Source organism: Leptinotarsa decemlineata, unplaced genomic scaffold (genome assembly GCF_025532065.1).
Source record: "Leptinotarsa decemlineata unplaced genomic scaffold, Ldec_3_MD MMD2_tig00004677_RagTag_RagTag, whole genome shotgun sequence".
NCBI lineage: Eukaryota > Metazoa > Arthropoda > Insecta > Coleoptera > Chrysomelidae > Leptinotarsa > Leptinotarsa decemlineata.
Genome location: NW_027412610.1, coordinates 69,960 through 83,644, shown reverse-complemented (window position 1 = coordinate 83,644; position 13,685 = coordinate 69,960). Strand labels below are relative to the sequence as shown.

Sequence of the window (13,685 nt, the reverse complement as noted above, 5' to 3'; positions counted from 1 at the left end):
TTTCTTCACCTCGAATTTTTAGAGGTTCGAGACCCTCCGTTTTAGTCCTCTTGGTGAATGCTACAATGGTCGATTTGGATGGGCTTATGTTAAGCCCTTCTTCTTCGGCCCATCTTGTTATAATGTTCAGGGCCTGCTGCATGCATCCCTTCACGACATTATTGTATTTACCTGGACTAAGATGACTAAGTCGTCTGCATAGCCTAGTGCTTTATACCCATTATGGTCCAAGAGACATAGTAGCTCGTCCATTACAAGGTTCCATAATAGAGGGGATAGAACCCCCCCCTGAGGACAGCCCCTTGCTACCCGTGCCACGACTGTTTCCTCCATAATGGTTGTATATACCACTCTTTCCCTAAGCATGCAATCTATCCAATCAACCTACAGCTTGTCTTGTCGATCCCTCTTCTCCTTGTGTGTCACACATAAAGTCCGCATCAAATGGGATTTTTTTTGTTCATCTCTTCAAGAAACTTTTGATAACTCCATTAGGTTGTGCTTTAAAAATGATGCAAAATGACATGCATATGACCGATTAGTTATTTTTCTTCCCTTTCTAATTTGACATTTTTTCCAAAAAATGTTCAGAAAAGCAGTTATTGCTCGAAATTTCGAAAATCGGTAAAGAGAAAAGATGATTGTTTTTTCATTTTTTACCCATATACCAATTTTTAGCTCTCTAGTACAAATTTAGTTTTTTTACAGTTTTTCGAAAATTTGACATTTGCCGATTTCTCAAATTTAGCCAAATCCCAACAAAGTTAGTGCTTTATGCCTAACTTATCTTTCCAACGCATTTTTATTACCATTTGCAATTCTAAATACAAACTTATTTCGCAAAAATTTAAAACACCAGAAAAAATTATGCCAAAAATGATGCAAAGTTGATACAGTTTTTAAAAACAGATGAATATTCCACTTTATTTCTACTTTTTGCGAAATAGCTTGATACATAAGCATAATTAAAAAACAATATCAATGAAAAGTCAATAATTTATTCATTACTGCACTTTTCAAACAGTTAAACTTTGATTTACTAATTACGAAAAATTACAACGAAATCAAATTAAGGGTACTGTGGAAACAATTGAACTGAACTGAATAAGCAAAATATTTTATTGTCATATGACATTTGTTGAATAACTCAAAATATTGTTTATCAGTTTTAGATTTGAAATAGTTTATTCGTTGTCTAGTGTGTTGTTAAAAATGCTGAATCTTCAAGAGAAAATTGAAATCGTTTTAATATGCGGCGAGAATACCGGTCACCGACAAGTAGCTGATATTTTCAATGCCAAACATCCTGCAAGAAATATTCATCAGTCAACAGTTAGTAGGATAATAGCTAAGTTTAAATCTACTGGCTCGGTTGAGAGTAATTTTAGAAAAGCACATCAGCCTTCTAGACATACCGAAGAAGTGGAATTTGAAATATGTTTGGATGTCGTAGAACATAAAAAAACAAGTATTCAAGATATTGCAGATAGAACAGATGTTAACCGAGAGAGTGTACGACGTATTTTACACAAAAATAAATTTACGCCTTATAAACCGAAATTTATCAATACATTAAAAGAAAGGGACTTCGATATGCGCTAGTATTTTTCTTTTTGGTTTCAAGGGGAAAAAGAAGAAAATTATCATTTTCCTTATCAAATTTTATGGACAGATGAAGCGACCTTCTCTTCAAATGGCATTGTGAGCTCGCAAAACTGCAGGTGGTGGGTCAAAGAAAACCCACATTTCGTAATCGAATGTCGAGATCAATATTCGTTTGAGACGAATGTATGGTGTGGCATATTGAACGATCAAATTATAGGACCATACTTTTTTAGACATAATTTAAATTCTGCGGACTACCTACACTTTGTGAATACCGAACTATCTGAAGTTTTGGATAATATGCCCCTTCAAGTAAGAAATGTTGTGTGGTATCAGTGTGATGGTGCACCTATTCATACTACAAGGGTGGTTGAAGAGCGTCTTTTGGAAATATTTAGAGGCAAAGTAATCAGTCGCAATATGGAACACTTTTGGCCGCCTAGATCTCCTGATATAACCCCACTAGATTTCTTCTTGTTGGGTTACTTAAAACAAAAGGTGTATAAGCAAAGACCTTTTCGAGATATAAACCATTTAGAGGCAGTTATTCGAGAATGTGTTGTAAGCACGAAAACCCGTAGTATAAAGAATGCAGTTAAAGATGTTTTAAAAAACACAATTGATTGCATTGAACGTGGTGGAAGGCACACCGAAATGTAACTTTTTATTTTGTATTTCTATTGGTATTTACATGGTTTAGACATATGTTTCGATTTGATTTAGTGTTCACGAAACACGTGTCTATGGTTTGCCACTTTCATGAGTGCTATGTCCGATATTAACTTCTGTTTCTATATCAAGACACTCAATAACTTTCATATTTGTATAATTTCCTGGACCCGGATGTCACGCAGGTGGCTGTGGCTGCCTCCGTGGTGATTTTGATAGTTTTCTTGTGAACACGAGATCTATCAACTGAAACCACAAATGTGCGGTTGGCTCCTGTTGGTGGCTCCGTGCATTTGTATTTCTATCTTTTAGTAACCAAGTGTTGCCCATCCTTACACTTGGCTGCCCGAAACACGTGTCTATGGTTTGCCACTTTCATGAGTGCTATGTCCGATATTAACTTCTGTTTCTATATATATATATATATATATATATATATATATATATATATATATATATATATATATATATATATATATATATATATATATATAATAAATAGATAAGTACTTTTTAATCACTCCTATATTGATTTCAATTTAAGAGCCACCGGTAGACAGCTGTTTCAGCCTATTGGGCATCGTCAGTACCGGGCAGGCGGTCCTCGATTGAAGACAAAATGAGAAAAAACCAAGAAAACACTTGATAAAAATAGCTACGTAAACGCGAGCGAAACATAGGTGGTTCCACTTGCTTGCGTTTACGCAGCTATTTTTATCAAGTACTTTCTTGGTTTTTGTTCTGTCGATCTGTCGGTACGATTGCATGCGATCGGTTATATCGTCTGTGAAGTATAGCCTTTCGGCGAGTCTTTTGGTTGATTGTATTTACATATTTCTATTTTAATAACGGGGTTGATTTATATTACGGTCATTAAGTAAGTACAGACATTCTTATTTCTCGATAGGTATAATTGGAAAATCTGGCGAAAAATGAATCTTTCGGAAGCATATCACATAATATTGTCCCTCGACGCGCGTTTCGCTATCCAAGTTGGTATAACCGGTGGACGACTGTAACTGGAGTTTCATTGTGTATATATAATACAACTAGTATATGCCAATCAACTTATTATTGAAATTTGAAATCTTTCCGATCCAACTCAAGTCTGATCACAACAACACAATACCATTATTTGTTAATGAAAGAACTGAAATAAAAGAACGATCGTGGGTAGGATTTATTACTTTTCCAATCATCATAAAATATCCATTTGGTATGCAGGAGGGTATAAACTCTGGATGTCGCCTTCGGATGACTTATGAGGATTAACTATTGTGAGAATTTGAGGCTTGGTACCGACGTACTAAATACAATTAATTTTTTGTGTACACTATATACTTATCTCAATATAGTTTCTGAAATTATACTGTTTTCTGATAGTAGAGAGTACTAGAAATTCATAATGAATGCAAACCGCTAACCGAGTCAAAAAAAACAGGCACTTCTCCTAATCACCAGAAATCAAATACTTTCACGACGCGCGTTTCACCAACCAAGTTGGCTTCTTCAGGATATGTTTTCTTCATCTCTTTATTTATTCATTTATTTGTAATACAATACTTTACAGGACATAGCCCAATTACAGAGCAGGAAATAACAGAGTATAATAAATACACCACAAACATGTGACCGTAAAGTCTACAAACACTACAAACAAGTCACATTTTACACAAGTTCATTATTATAGTTGACAAAACAATTATTTTAGGAAGTGGGATTTTATATTTGACAATTTGCAACTAAATATATGTAAATTCTAAATCTCTTGTCGAATACACTCAATTAAATCCGCTTTTCTCTATGTTCATATTAGTTAATATTCTTTTTACTTTTCTGGAATTACAATCACAGAGTTGCGTGGAATGGGATCTAACATTTGCTCAGAATATTCTACAAATACATCGCCGTTCATGTCTTCATGCCAGAATGGTTTGACTCAAAAATCAGTAAACCGCTCCCAACAAAACCATTATCACTTCCAATGTGGGTAATAATCAGATGCTTTAATTTTCCAGAAGGCGAATTCAATCCGGTAGACTAGCCTTCTAAGAATGCTTTACGTAATGTTTTTGTTTTGCCACATCTTCCCAATTGTAGTATATCCTTCGTTGAGCTAAGTTTCATCCAGATAATACATCTTTTTATTCTCAGATCGAAACTCTCTTATCTGCTTCAGGTAATGTTTCCTCCAGCAGATAATTTCATCATTTTCGATAAGGAATGATTTTCTGTTTTGTTTTTCTCAGTTGAAATTTAATAAGTTTTCCACAATTTCTCTCTGCCTATAATTGGACGGACATACTCTGGTCTTCTATCAAGGTTTCCATTATTTTGTCGAGGGTAGGTATTTCTTTATTAAAATATAATGACTGTACTGTTCTATTTGGAAGTTTATTGTTTTCATCAACAGTTTTTCTTTCTAAAGATTGTTTTGGTGCTTTCACAACTTCATTTTTTTCTCTCATTCTCGCATTTGCTAAATCGTTTTACTGGAGAAAAAACGGAATTATCCAAGGAAGTAGTCACTGAATATAATTCTTTAAGGACCTTACACAAGCACTACAGAAAAAACCTCACGGCGCTTGGATTTGAATCGCTGAAGATTAAATTCATTTGGAAAAACATTATCAGGAAGTTTATCCCACATTAACACAGTTCTCCAAATGAAAGAGTTCTCACACAATGAGGTTCGAGGTGTACTCAGTTGAACCTCAAAACAATGAGCAGCCACAGTCTGTTACGTTCTGCTATGTTCTGATATGGAATCAAATGTGCCAAGTCACTTGAACACCTCCCATGAAAGTATTTATAAAAGAGAGACATTCATCTTTTTGGAGAAAACAGATGCCTGAGGGCATTGAATTGAATCTGGTTACTTTCACCCTAATTCGAAATCACCTCCAAATCCTCATTAGCATATGCAACCTTCTGCTGCCGGTGCCGATGTCCGAGAATACAAATGGAATGACGAGCAAGGTGTGCTATTGTCAGCAAAGCAATATATTGGATTATTGTTTTATTCCAATGAGTCGTTGATATACAATAAAAAAGAGGGTAGGAGACAACATGCGTTGATGGTAAAAGTGTTCGAAAGATATCCATCAACGGTCACGTGCAGGTAACATTCTTTCAGGAAGCTGGAGAGCCATAAACCAAAAATGATCCGACAAGCTATAGTGTTGAAGTTTGCCCAGCAAACCCATATATGAAAAAAAACTAATTATTACACTTTATTGTATGATTTTCATTATAAAGGGTTTTACAATAAACTGTATTAAATAGTTATAATATGGATATTCATCAAGTATCAGCCAGTTCTATTCAAAATCCATATACGGTCAAAGGCCTTAGAAATATCAAGCGCAACAGCTCTCGGCTCTCCATGTTTCTCGATTGCGTTATTCCAAATATGGGTGACATACGATAGAAAGTCGTCTCTTGATCTTTGTTTCCGAAAGCCATATTGATGATTGCCCAAAATGTTAAAGCCTTTTAAATGTTAAGGACATGGTGGTTACGGCTTTCTCCAAATTTTTTTATATAACACTGATAATTGATAACAATACTGGACTTCATCATTCATTCAAATGCTTCAATTGGTAAAGTATCTATAGTCCGTTAATAATTTGTCGATAGCACAAAATGAGGGCCCAAGTCATAAAACGGTCGTAAAACTCGTAAAATCATAGGCGGAGGTTCCTGAGGTGTTTATTCATTAAATATAAAGCTTCAGTTTATATTCGAAACTTACCTTGAAAGGGTGAAGTTGTTACGAACGAAAATAATTTTTGGTTTAGTACATTTTTTAATCGCATTTAATTTACGGCTCGTTGGTGTTTCGGCGTCTACGGCAGTAATTAACGTCTCTAATATTTATTTTGCGAATTTTGTGCAGTGCGTGAGTAACTTTTTTTCATATTCCTACAAACATATACGTACCTTTCGTTCGTGCTTGTTTTGTTTGATTGCTTGCGATGGCTTCGTCATCATCATCAACATCATCAAGTTTTACACCGGTACTGTTGCGTACAGTCATTAAGTCTGTCTATTCACCAAGAGAGAAGACTATTGTTTTGACCGTTCACGATGCTCTGGTTTCTCAGAATCCCACAAACACTGTTCAGAACATAATCAAGAGTTGTGCCAACATGACGGGCGTAGGGGAGTCAACAATATATAGGTTCCTATCAGAAAGAAAAAAAAAAGGTATAGCTAACCCAAATACAAACGAATACTTAAAGAGGGGGAGAAAACCTATTGAAATTGATGAATTTGCCAAAAATGGTATTCGAAGGAAAATTCACGAATTTTTTTACAAAAAAGAAATACCCAACTTAAACAAAATTTTACAAGAAGTTAGAGACGACCCGAATTTGCCTCATGTCGGACGAACCAAATTGTGGCAAGTTTTAAAAGAATTAAATTTCCGGTGAGAGAAATCAGTCCGAAAATCACTTTTGATTGACCGGGAAGTGATAATAGGTTGGAGAAGAAAGTATCTAAGATCTATACGAAAATTTCGGGCTGAAGGAAGGCCAATTTACTATCAGGACGAAACGTGGGTAAACGCAGGTCATACTCTCACAAAAATTTGGACAGATAAAAATATATCAAGCTCCAGGCAAGCCTTTATGGAAGGTTGGTCTACTGGTATTTCCCCACCCTCTGGTAAAGGCAGTAGATTAATAGTTTCTCACATTGGCAGTGAAAAAGGATTTGCTAAGCATGGTTTGTTGGAATTTGAATCCAAAAGCACAAAAGACTATCACGAGGAGATGACAGCTGATGTTTTCGAAGAGTATTTTGAGCAGATGATTGAACATATACCACCAAACTCAATTATAGTATTAGATAATGCACCTTATCATTCACGACTAGTTGAAAGACTTCCAACGACTGCGTGGAAGAAACAGGATATCATTGTCTGACTGCGAAATAAGTCCCTGCCTCACGAAGATGGAATGGTTAAAGCAGAACTTTTAAAAATTGCCCGGCAACACAAATCTAAGTTCAAGAAATACCTAGTTGACAAAATGGCGGAAAGACGAAACATCACAGTCCTTAGACTTCCACCCTACCACTGCGAATTAAATCCAATTGAACTCATTTGGGCACAAATGAAAAGCTATGTGGCTAGAAAAAATACGTCTTATAAAATACAAGCTGTACGTGAATTGTTATATGAGTCTTTACAACATATTACAGAACAAAATTGGCGAGATGCAGTAAGACAAGCAATAGAAGAAGAACAAAAAATTTGGGATCTTGACAATATAATTGATGCGACTGTAGAGACACAACTGCTAATCATTAACCTGCAAGACGACTCGGATTCCGAAGATGATCCTGTTTATTTTGAATTTGAATAGTTTTGTAAGTAATCGTAGTTTATATCATTTAAAAATAGGTATTAATTAAATAAATGTATCTTTTACAAATTGCAAGTAACTTATTATTTTTGAATAAAATAAAGAAATTTTTTAAAAATAAAAATACAGTTTACAGTACCTACAGTTTAAGAATATTAATATATTTATTTATTTAAAGTAACTAATGTTTTAATCATATACTCTACGACACTGGTCACTCATTTCCACTCAAAATACCTACATAATCGGATTAAAAGTTTTATAGCTGTATTGTATTTCTTCAGATACAAGGTGGGTTAGTCGAAAACATCCTAAACTGCCAGTTTTAGTTTGGTTTTTGTTATTATATCATATTAGCTGTCCTCTCTGTATTTCAGTTCTCTAATGAGGGTCAAACTTCCAGTGAGCTATCAACAAATTATGAACGGACTATAGTTACTTAATTGAAGCGCTATTAGGTCGGATCGAATCACAACGTTATCTTCTTTTCAACCGAAAATGGAAAGTATCACAGGTATGCAAAATATACTCGTATTTATTATTGATGCCATTGTAACATATTGTTTAGTTACTCACTATATACTTACAACCATAAAAAGACTTTATAGATTTTCACTTTTTAACCAACTCAATTATGTTCGCCTACAACTTCGCTGCCTAAGAAACTGACTCCTGGAGATGTTTCAATATATAAGTAGTCGTAAGTTCTTCAATTTCCTACATATTTATAGAAAAATTATCTGTGGGTTACGTTATTATTATTAAATAGTTTTAATAAAATTTTCATGATGAATGAAGAGCAACAACGAATTTTACTGAGGCAGTAGAGAAAAACAAAAACATTGTTGACTGGATTTGTTAGTAGAGGCAAGAATCGTAAATTCCGTAGATAATCACATAACTATAAGAATTATCATTATCCGAACAACTGACATTGAATAAGCCTCAATCGGCCTTGACTCCATCAAATAAAAATAGAATGTTTTCAGAATATAGATGTATGTAGTTTTTCCAGAATCGAGAATTCTTAATTTTGAAGAATTTATAATTTAAAATTGAGAGTGAAGCAGAACCTACTGTTTTTTTGAAAAAACAACATATGGAAAATCGCTGATAGGGGTAATAGAAGCTTAAAATTCTTAGTATATTCATATCCCTCCCATATATAAAGAATGAGATGGTTTGTAAAAAAAAGAAAATTAACGTTCATAACCATATTGCTAAGGCAATAAGAATATTTTATAAAGAAAAAGTAATTTCTAAGTAACCCGTCGCAACAACAGAGTAGTAAGTAGTTGAATTTTTTACGAATGTTTCTGTCTCATTCAATCGAATTAAACTTTGATTTCTGATTTGGTTTTTTCAATATAATGAAACTGAAAAAAATCATTCTGCCATATCACTGAGCATTTTCTCCAATTGCCAATCTCCATATATCTAGTGTACACTTTTCTTAGAGTGAGAGTTTTACTGACGATCGATAGTAGCGAAGCACATTAATTAAATTTGTTAAATTCTAGGTGCAATAGGCATAAATTAAATCTAAAATAATTTCAAATGAATACATATGTTTCAATGGCTATATAGTAATATATATTTGTGTTCACACATATGAAATATTTTGAAACGAATGGGATATATTGTTATAACGCTAATAATGAGATAACTAAGCCAAAAAACTTTTCAATTTCATACTTTCCTAGTGGAGATAGTAGAAAAAAATATGTTTACATTTGATCAACTAGTGAAACTTAAATATTGCAATTGTTGCTTAAAGAACTTTACTACAATTCCAAAATAGTAGGAACTAAATTGTCAGAAATAACTGTGACGTTTTTTGTCTTAATCCATCTCTTGCAGTGGCGTACGGAAATTATACTAAACAGATGAGGAAAACTCAACTTCAAGTGTATTGCACTATATTCACAAATAATAATTAAATTATAATAATTTTATGAAAACAAATATACAGTGTGTCCACGGGTAGAATTGCTAAGAGGAGGAAAATCTTCATTATCAATTTTATGACAAAAAGTAATTCTTATGAAAAATTGACATTAGGTATGTGGAAATAAAATTGACATAAAAAAATCTGTGATCGGATGTACAGGACTTCAGTAAAGTAATAAAACGTGAAAATGTTTGTGTTTTTCACAAAGTTTTGTAAAATGATGAATGATGTTTATAATCTAAAATAAGGCATTAATTCAAATTTTTAGACCAAAATTCCAATTTTAACATTTGGATCAATCACGTGGTTTTTGCGATTATTTGCAGCATTCCACAAAAAAATCAAGAAAGTCGTTTTAGGAAAAGTTTGCATCTAATTTATGCAAAATTGACCCCATGTGGTCTATCTTGATTTTTTGTGAAATTCTGCAAATAATCGCAAAAAAATAATCACATAAACCGCTACCACCCCAAACAGTTTAAAATTATTTGCGTTATCGTCTGAAGAAAACTCGTCGGATAATGAGCAACTCGCGATCGCTATTATTCAAGGTAATAATCAATTGCAATGTCCATTCTAGTGTCGAGATCCTACATTTTGTCTTCTTCTTTTATTGTATATTCAGTGCATTTTTTCCATGACTCGGGTGTGAAATTTTCTATCGCAGTAGCTACTAGGCCTTTTACCTCATTTATTTTGAAAGTCAAGTTTTCCCTCGCCACTTGGTTTTTTATTTGAGACCATATTAGCTTGATCAGGTTTAGCTTACAATGGCGAGGAAGGAGGCGGTGTACAATTATATTCCTCTCACGAGCCATTTCATCGACAACATATTCATTCAACTGAGGTATATATTTTCTTGAAATATTGAGTAATTAGACTTGTGATATTTTGTGAGACAGCCAGTTAATGGTATCAGCTTTTCGCCAGGCAGTTGTTGGTGACCGCTCCAATTGTCTGTGGTAGGACATATTGTCCATGACTACAGAGTTTGGTTGAAGGTTTGGTAAAATCTTAAAAAAACAACTCTCGAACTTGTCCATCTCCTCGTATTAGTCGCTAGTTTTCTTGGACTCGAAGGGTAACAAGCCGTTTTCTAAAAAAATCGAATCGCTGCCCATATGACTTATGAATATTACTGGAGTTTTTTCCCAACACCAAATCATTACGATTTGGTGTTGGGAAAAAACTCCAGTAATATTCATTACTACACCGAAGGTTCCAAACAGTATATCACAAGTACATATGACTTATAATGAGCCTCAGTCCTTTGCTGAGCCATCAATAAAAGCTTGTCGACAACTTTTTATTTCTAAATCTTGCCATACCTTTGAGACAACCAAGTCTCATCTGAATAATAAATCTTTCTACCTTCAAGACGATACTCCCGGTTTACTTTCAAGTAATTTTTAGTGTAGAAAGTGTATTATTGCTCTTTTATGTTCATCTAATGTATAGGTATTATACAAAACCATGATTATTTATTATATTATTGAAAAGGGTATTTCAAATATAGAGTTTCTATAAAAGAAATTCCAAAACTTTTATCAGTGTTGAAACAGACCTAAACTTTTATAATTATAAAAAGAGATAATCATTTAATGAACATTGATGCTGTTGAATATATTTCATTAGCAGAAAGTTCTTTAATGATTATTTGAATAGAAGATGATAAAATATATAATGCAATAATATTTCTGAGAATGTAGTATCTACTATTATGGAATTTTAGTATAAGTATTTTACAAATCACTGAATATAAAAATGAAGCGCAGATATTTTCTAAATGAATTGTCGGTATCTTTAGAACTTATGAAGATGCCTTTCCATTGTTATTCATTTTGAATAAGTCCCAGGTAAAAACCTTTATCTCATGCTGTGTAATGTTTCCGTCTCGGTTGCTTTGTAGCGATTTTTTCAACAAAATATTCCTGTACTGACGACTGCAAGGCTATGTATGCCTCAAAAGTTGAATCACGAGTTACAATATTGTTGTAGACACCTCAGAAAAACTTAATTCCTCCTGAGTAATTGCATAGGTACCAACCGAAGTACCAAGTATGCGATTTGTGCAGAAATAAAAAACCTTATAACATGCAGAGATAAAATAAAAAATATTTTCATTTCATTCAAGAATGAAATAAAAAACGAGGCAATAAAATAAGGGACACCTATTAGAAGAAGCATCCCTTGAAATACAACACATTTTAAGAATATCATCTTTTGGGGTAAATTCAAATCAAACCTGAAGTTTTCATTTTATAATCGCTTCGCAATTTCTAAGAGATTTCAATGAATTTTCAACCTACATGGTAATCTATTTGCCATTAAAATATCTGTAGTACGACAAATTGAGGACATTTGTTAAAAATGTGGATGTTAGAAAAGTACCTATTCTCAAAAGTTCGACAATAACTTTCGAGTCAAGTCCGATATTCGAAACAATCGATGTATGGTGTGCCGAAATATGACCACGACTTATTTTTTAACTGTCAACAAAGCTTCATGAAACGTTCTCCCAACGGCCGGCGTTATATTATAGGTACAATGAAGAATTTCAAAATATCCATGTGACTATGCTTTCTCCAAAATTTGTTTTATAACAAAAACGCTTATCACAAGTAACTTTTTTAGTCTTCGGGGTTAGCGTAGGTATGTAAGTTAATTACATTTCAAAAGAATTTCATTTCGGAATGGTATAGAGTTATCGATGAATATTTCGAAAATAAATACGTACAAAGAAATCGAACCATTATTGTTCTGAAATATGTCAACATAACAACAACATAAATATTCAAAATTTTTTTTGGGCTTAGTGAGAAAGAACGAACACTGAAGTTTTAGTTGCTTTTGGAATTTTTAAATATCCCGCACAGGCACAAAATTAACTGCAATTTTTTGTGTAGCTCTATGATTTGAATTCTTCTATGAATGTCATAAAATGTCAATTTTGACAAAACAAAGAGGCTCGGCATACCCTCAGTCACTCACCGTCTTGAACATTGTCTTCTCTTGCCATAAAATTATATCCAAAGAAAAAGCAAACTATCCATCACTTGAGAACACACTACACAACACTTGACACATTTTTCAGACACCAATAAACTTTCCGACACTTTCTAACACTCTGTACACTATGTGGAAACGCGGCATCTACATGAAACGACGCTGAATATACATCAATTCTATCCGGAACTCCAACAGAGACTAGCGCCAAGCGATGGCGAGGCAACAACAGTCACACTCGACTGTTAGTCGTTCTGGGGTGGACGTGGACGACAGTGGCGGAGAGCGAGGATTCGATATTTTACATACAAGATGAGTACCGGAAAGTGGAGTTTAAATGAGTGTTGTGTTTAAAGGATATATTGATATATGGTAATATGTATGACTCAATAGCCAACTGCAATTTGAATTGAAAAGGGTATCTTTCCGGAGAGTTTGATTTATTAGGAAAAAAGCTCTTCGACTTTGTTGGAATATGAACTGAATTGCAACTTATATTCACCCTCTATGGTTTTATGTGGTTGCCAAATGTTGTTTGTCAATTGTTTTTAATTCAAAGTTTGACGGTCACGTGTAATATTGTATTCCTCAAGTTTATTAAAGTTCTATTTCAACTTTGCTATTTCACTACGATCCACAGTTTCATACTTTCTCCGTCAGAATGAAAAGTGTGGGAACTTCCCGAGAAAGGAATACGGAAAAAACTACGATAAACATTTTTTGCATACACATTTCGTGCATACACAAAAATTGTGTTCAGATATACACTGAAAAAAAAACCTACATTCACATAAACATTAGTTATGAAATTAGATTTAATAGCTACATTCATATGAACTTTGGGGTATACGAAAATCAATTTTCCCTATACAGTTTGTACTACACATATTCACCACGAAACTGTAACAGCGTTCATAGGAACGCTACACAATGTTACATATGAAAAAGTATGGATATAAAGTGTTAAATGGAACCTCAACGGTGTACTTCGATTTTTTGGTACATAATAGTTGTCTGATAACCCCATTAGTACCATTTTGGAGAAGATTACAAGACGAAACACGTCATTTTTTATAACATTA

At 33.7% G+C, this 13,685-nt stretch overlaps 1 protein-coding gene across 7 annotated transcripts in view; it reads right to left on the bottom strand.

Annotated features, from left to right (window-relative positions):
* Positions 1 to 12,824, bottom strand: part of gro (TLE family member transcriptional corepressor groucho) — a 217,689-nt gene extending 204,865 nt beyond the window's left edge. For 6 of the 7 annotated variants that reach the window (XM_074179212.1, XM_074179213.1, XM_074179215.1 and 3 more), the window contains exon 1: positions 12,589 to 12,824. In XM_074179212.1, coding sequence (XP_074035313.1) covers positions 12,589 to 12,600 — 12 coding nt within the window. In that variant the 5' untranslated portion in view covers positions 12,601 to 12,824. The remainder of the gene's footprint in view (positions 1 to 12,588) is intronic. The other variant, XM_074179214.1, reaches the window with a different exon arrangement.
* Positions 12,825 to 13,685: the final 861 nt, after the last annotated feature.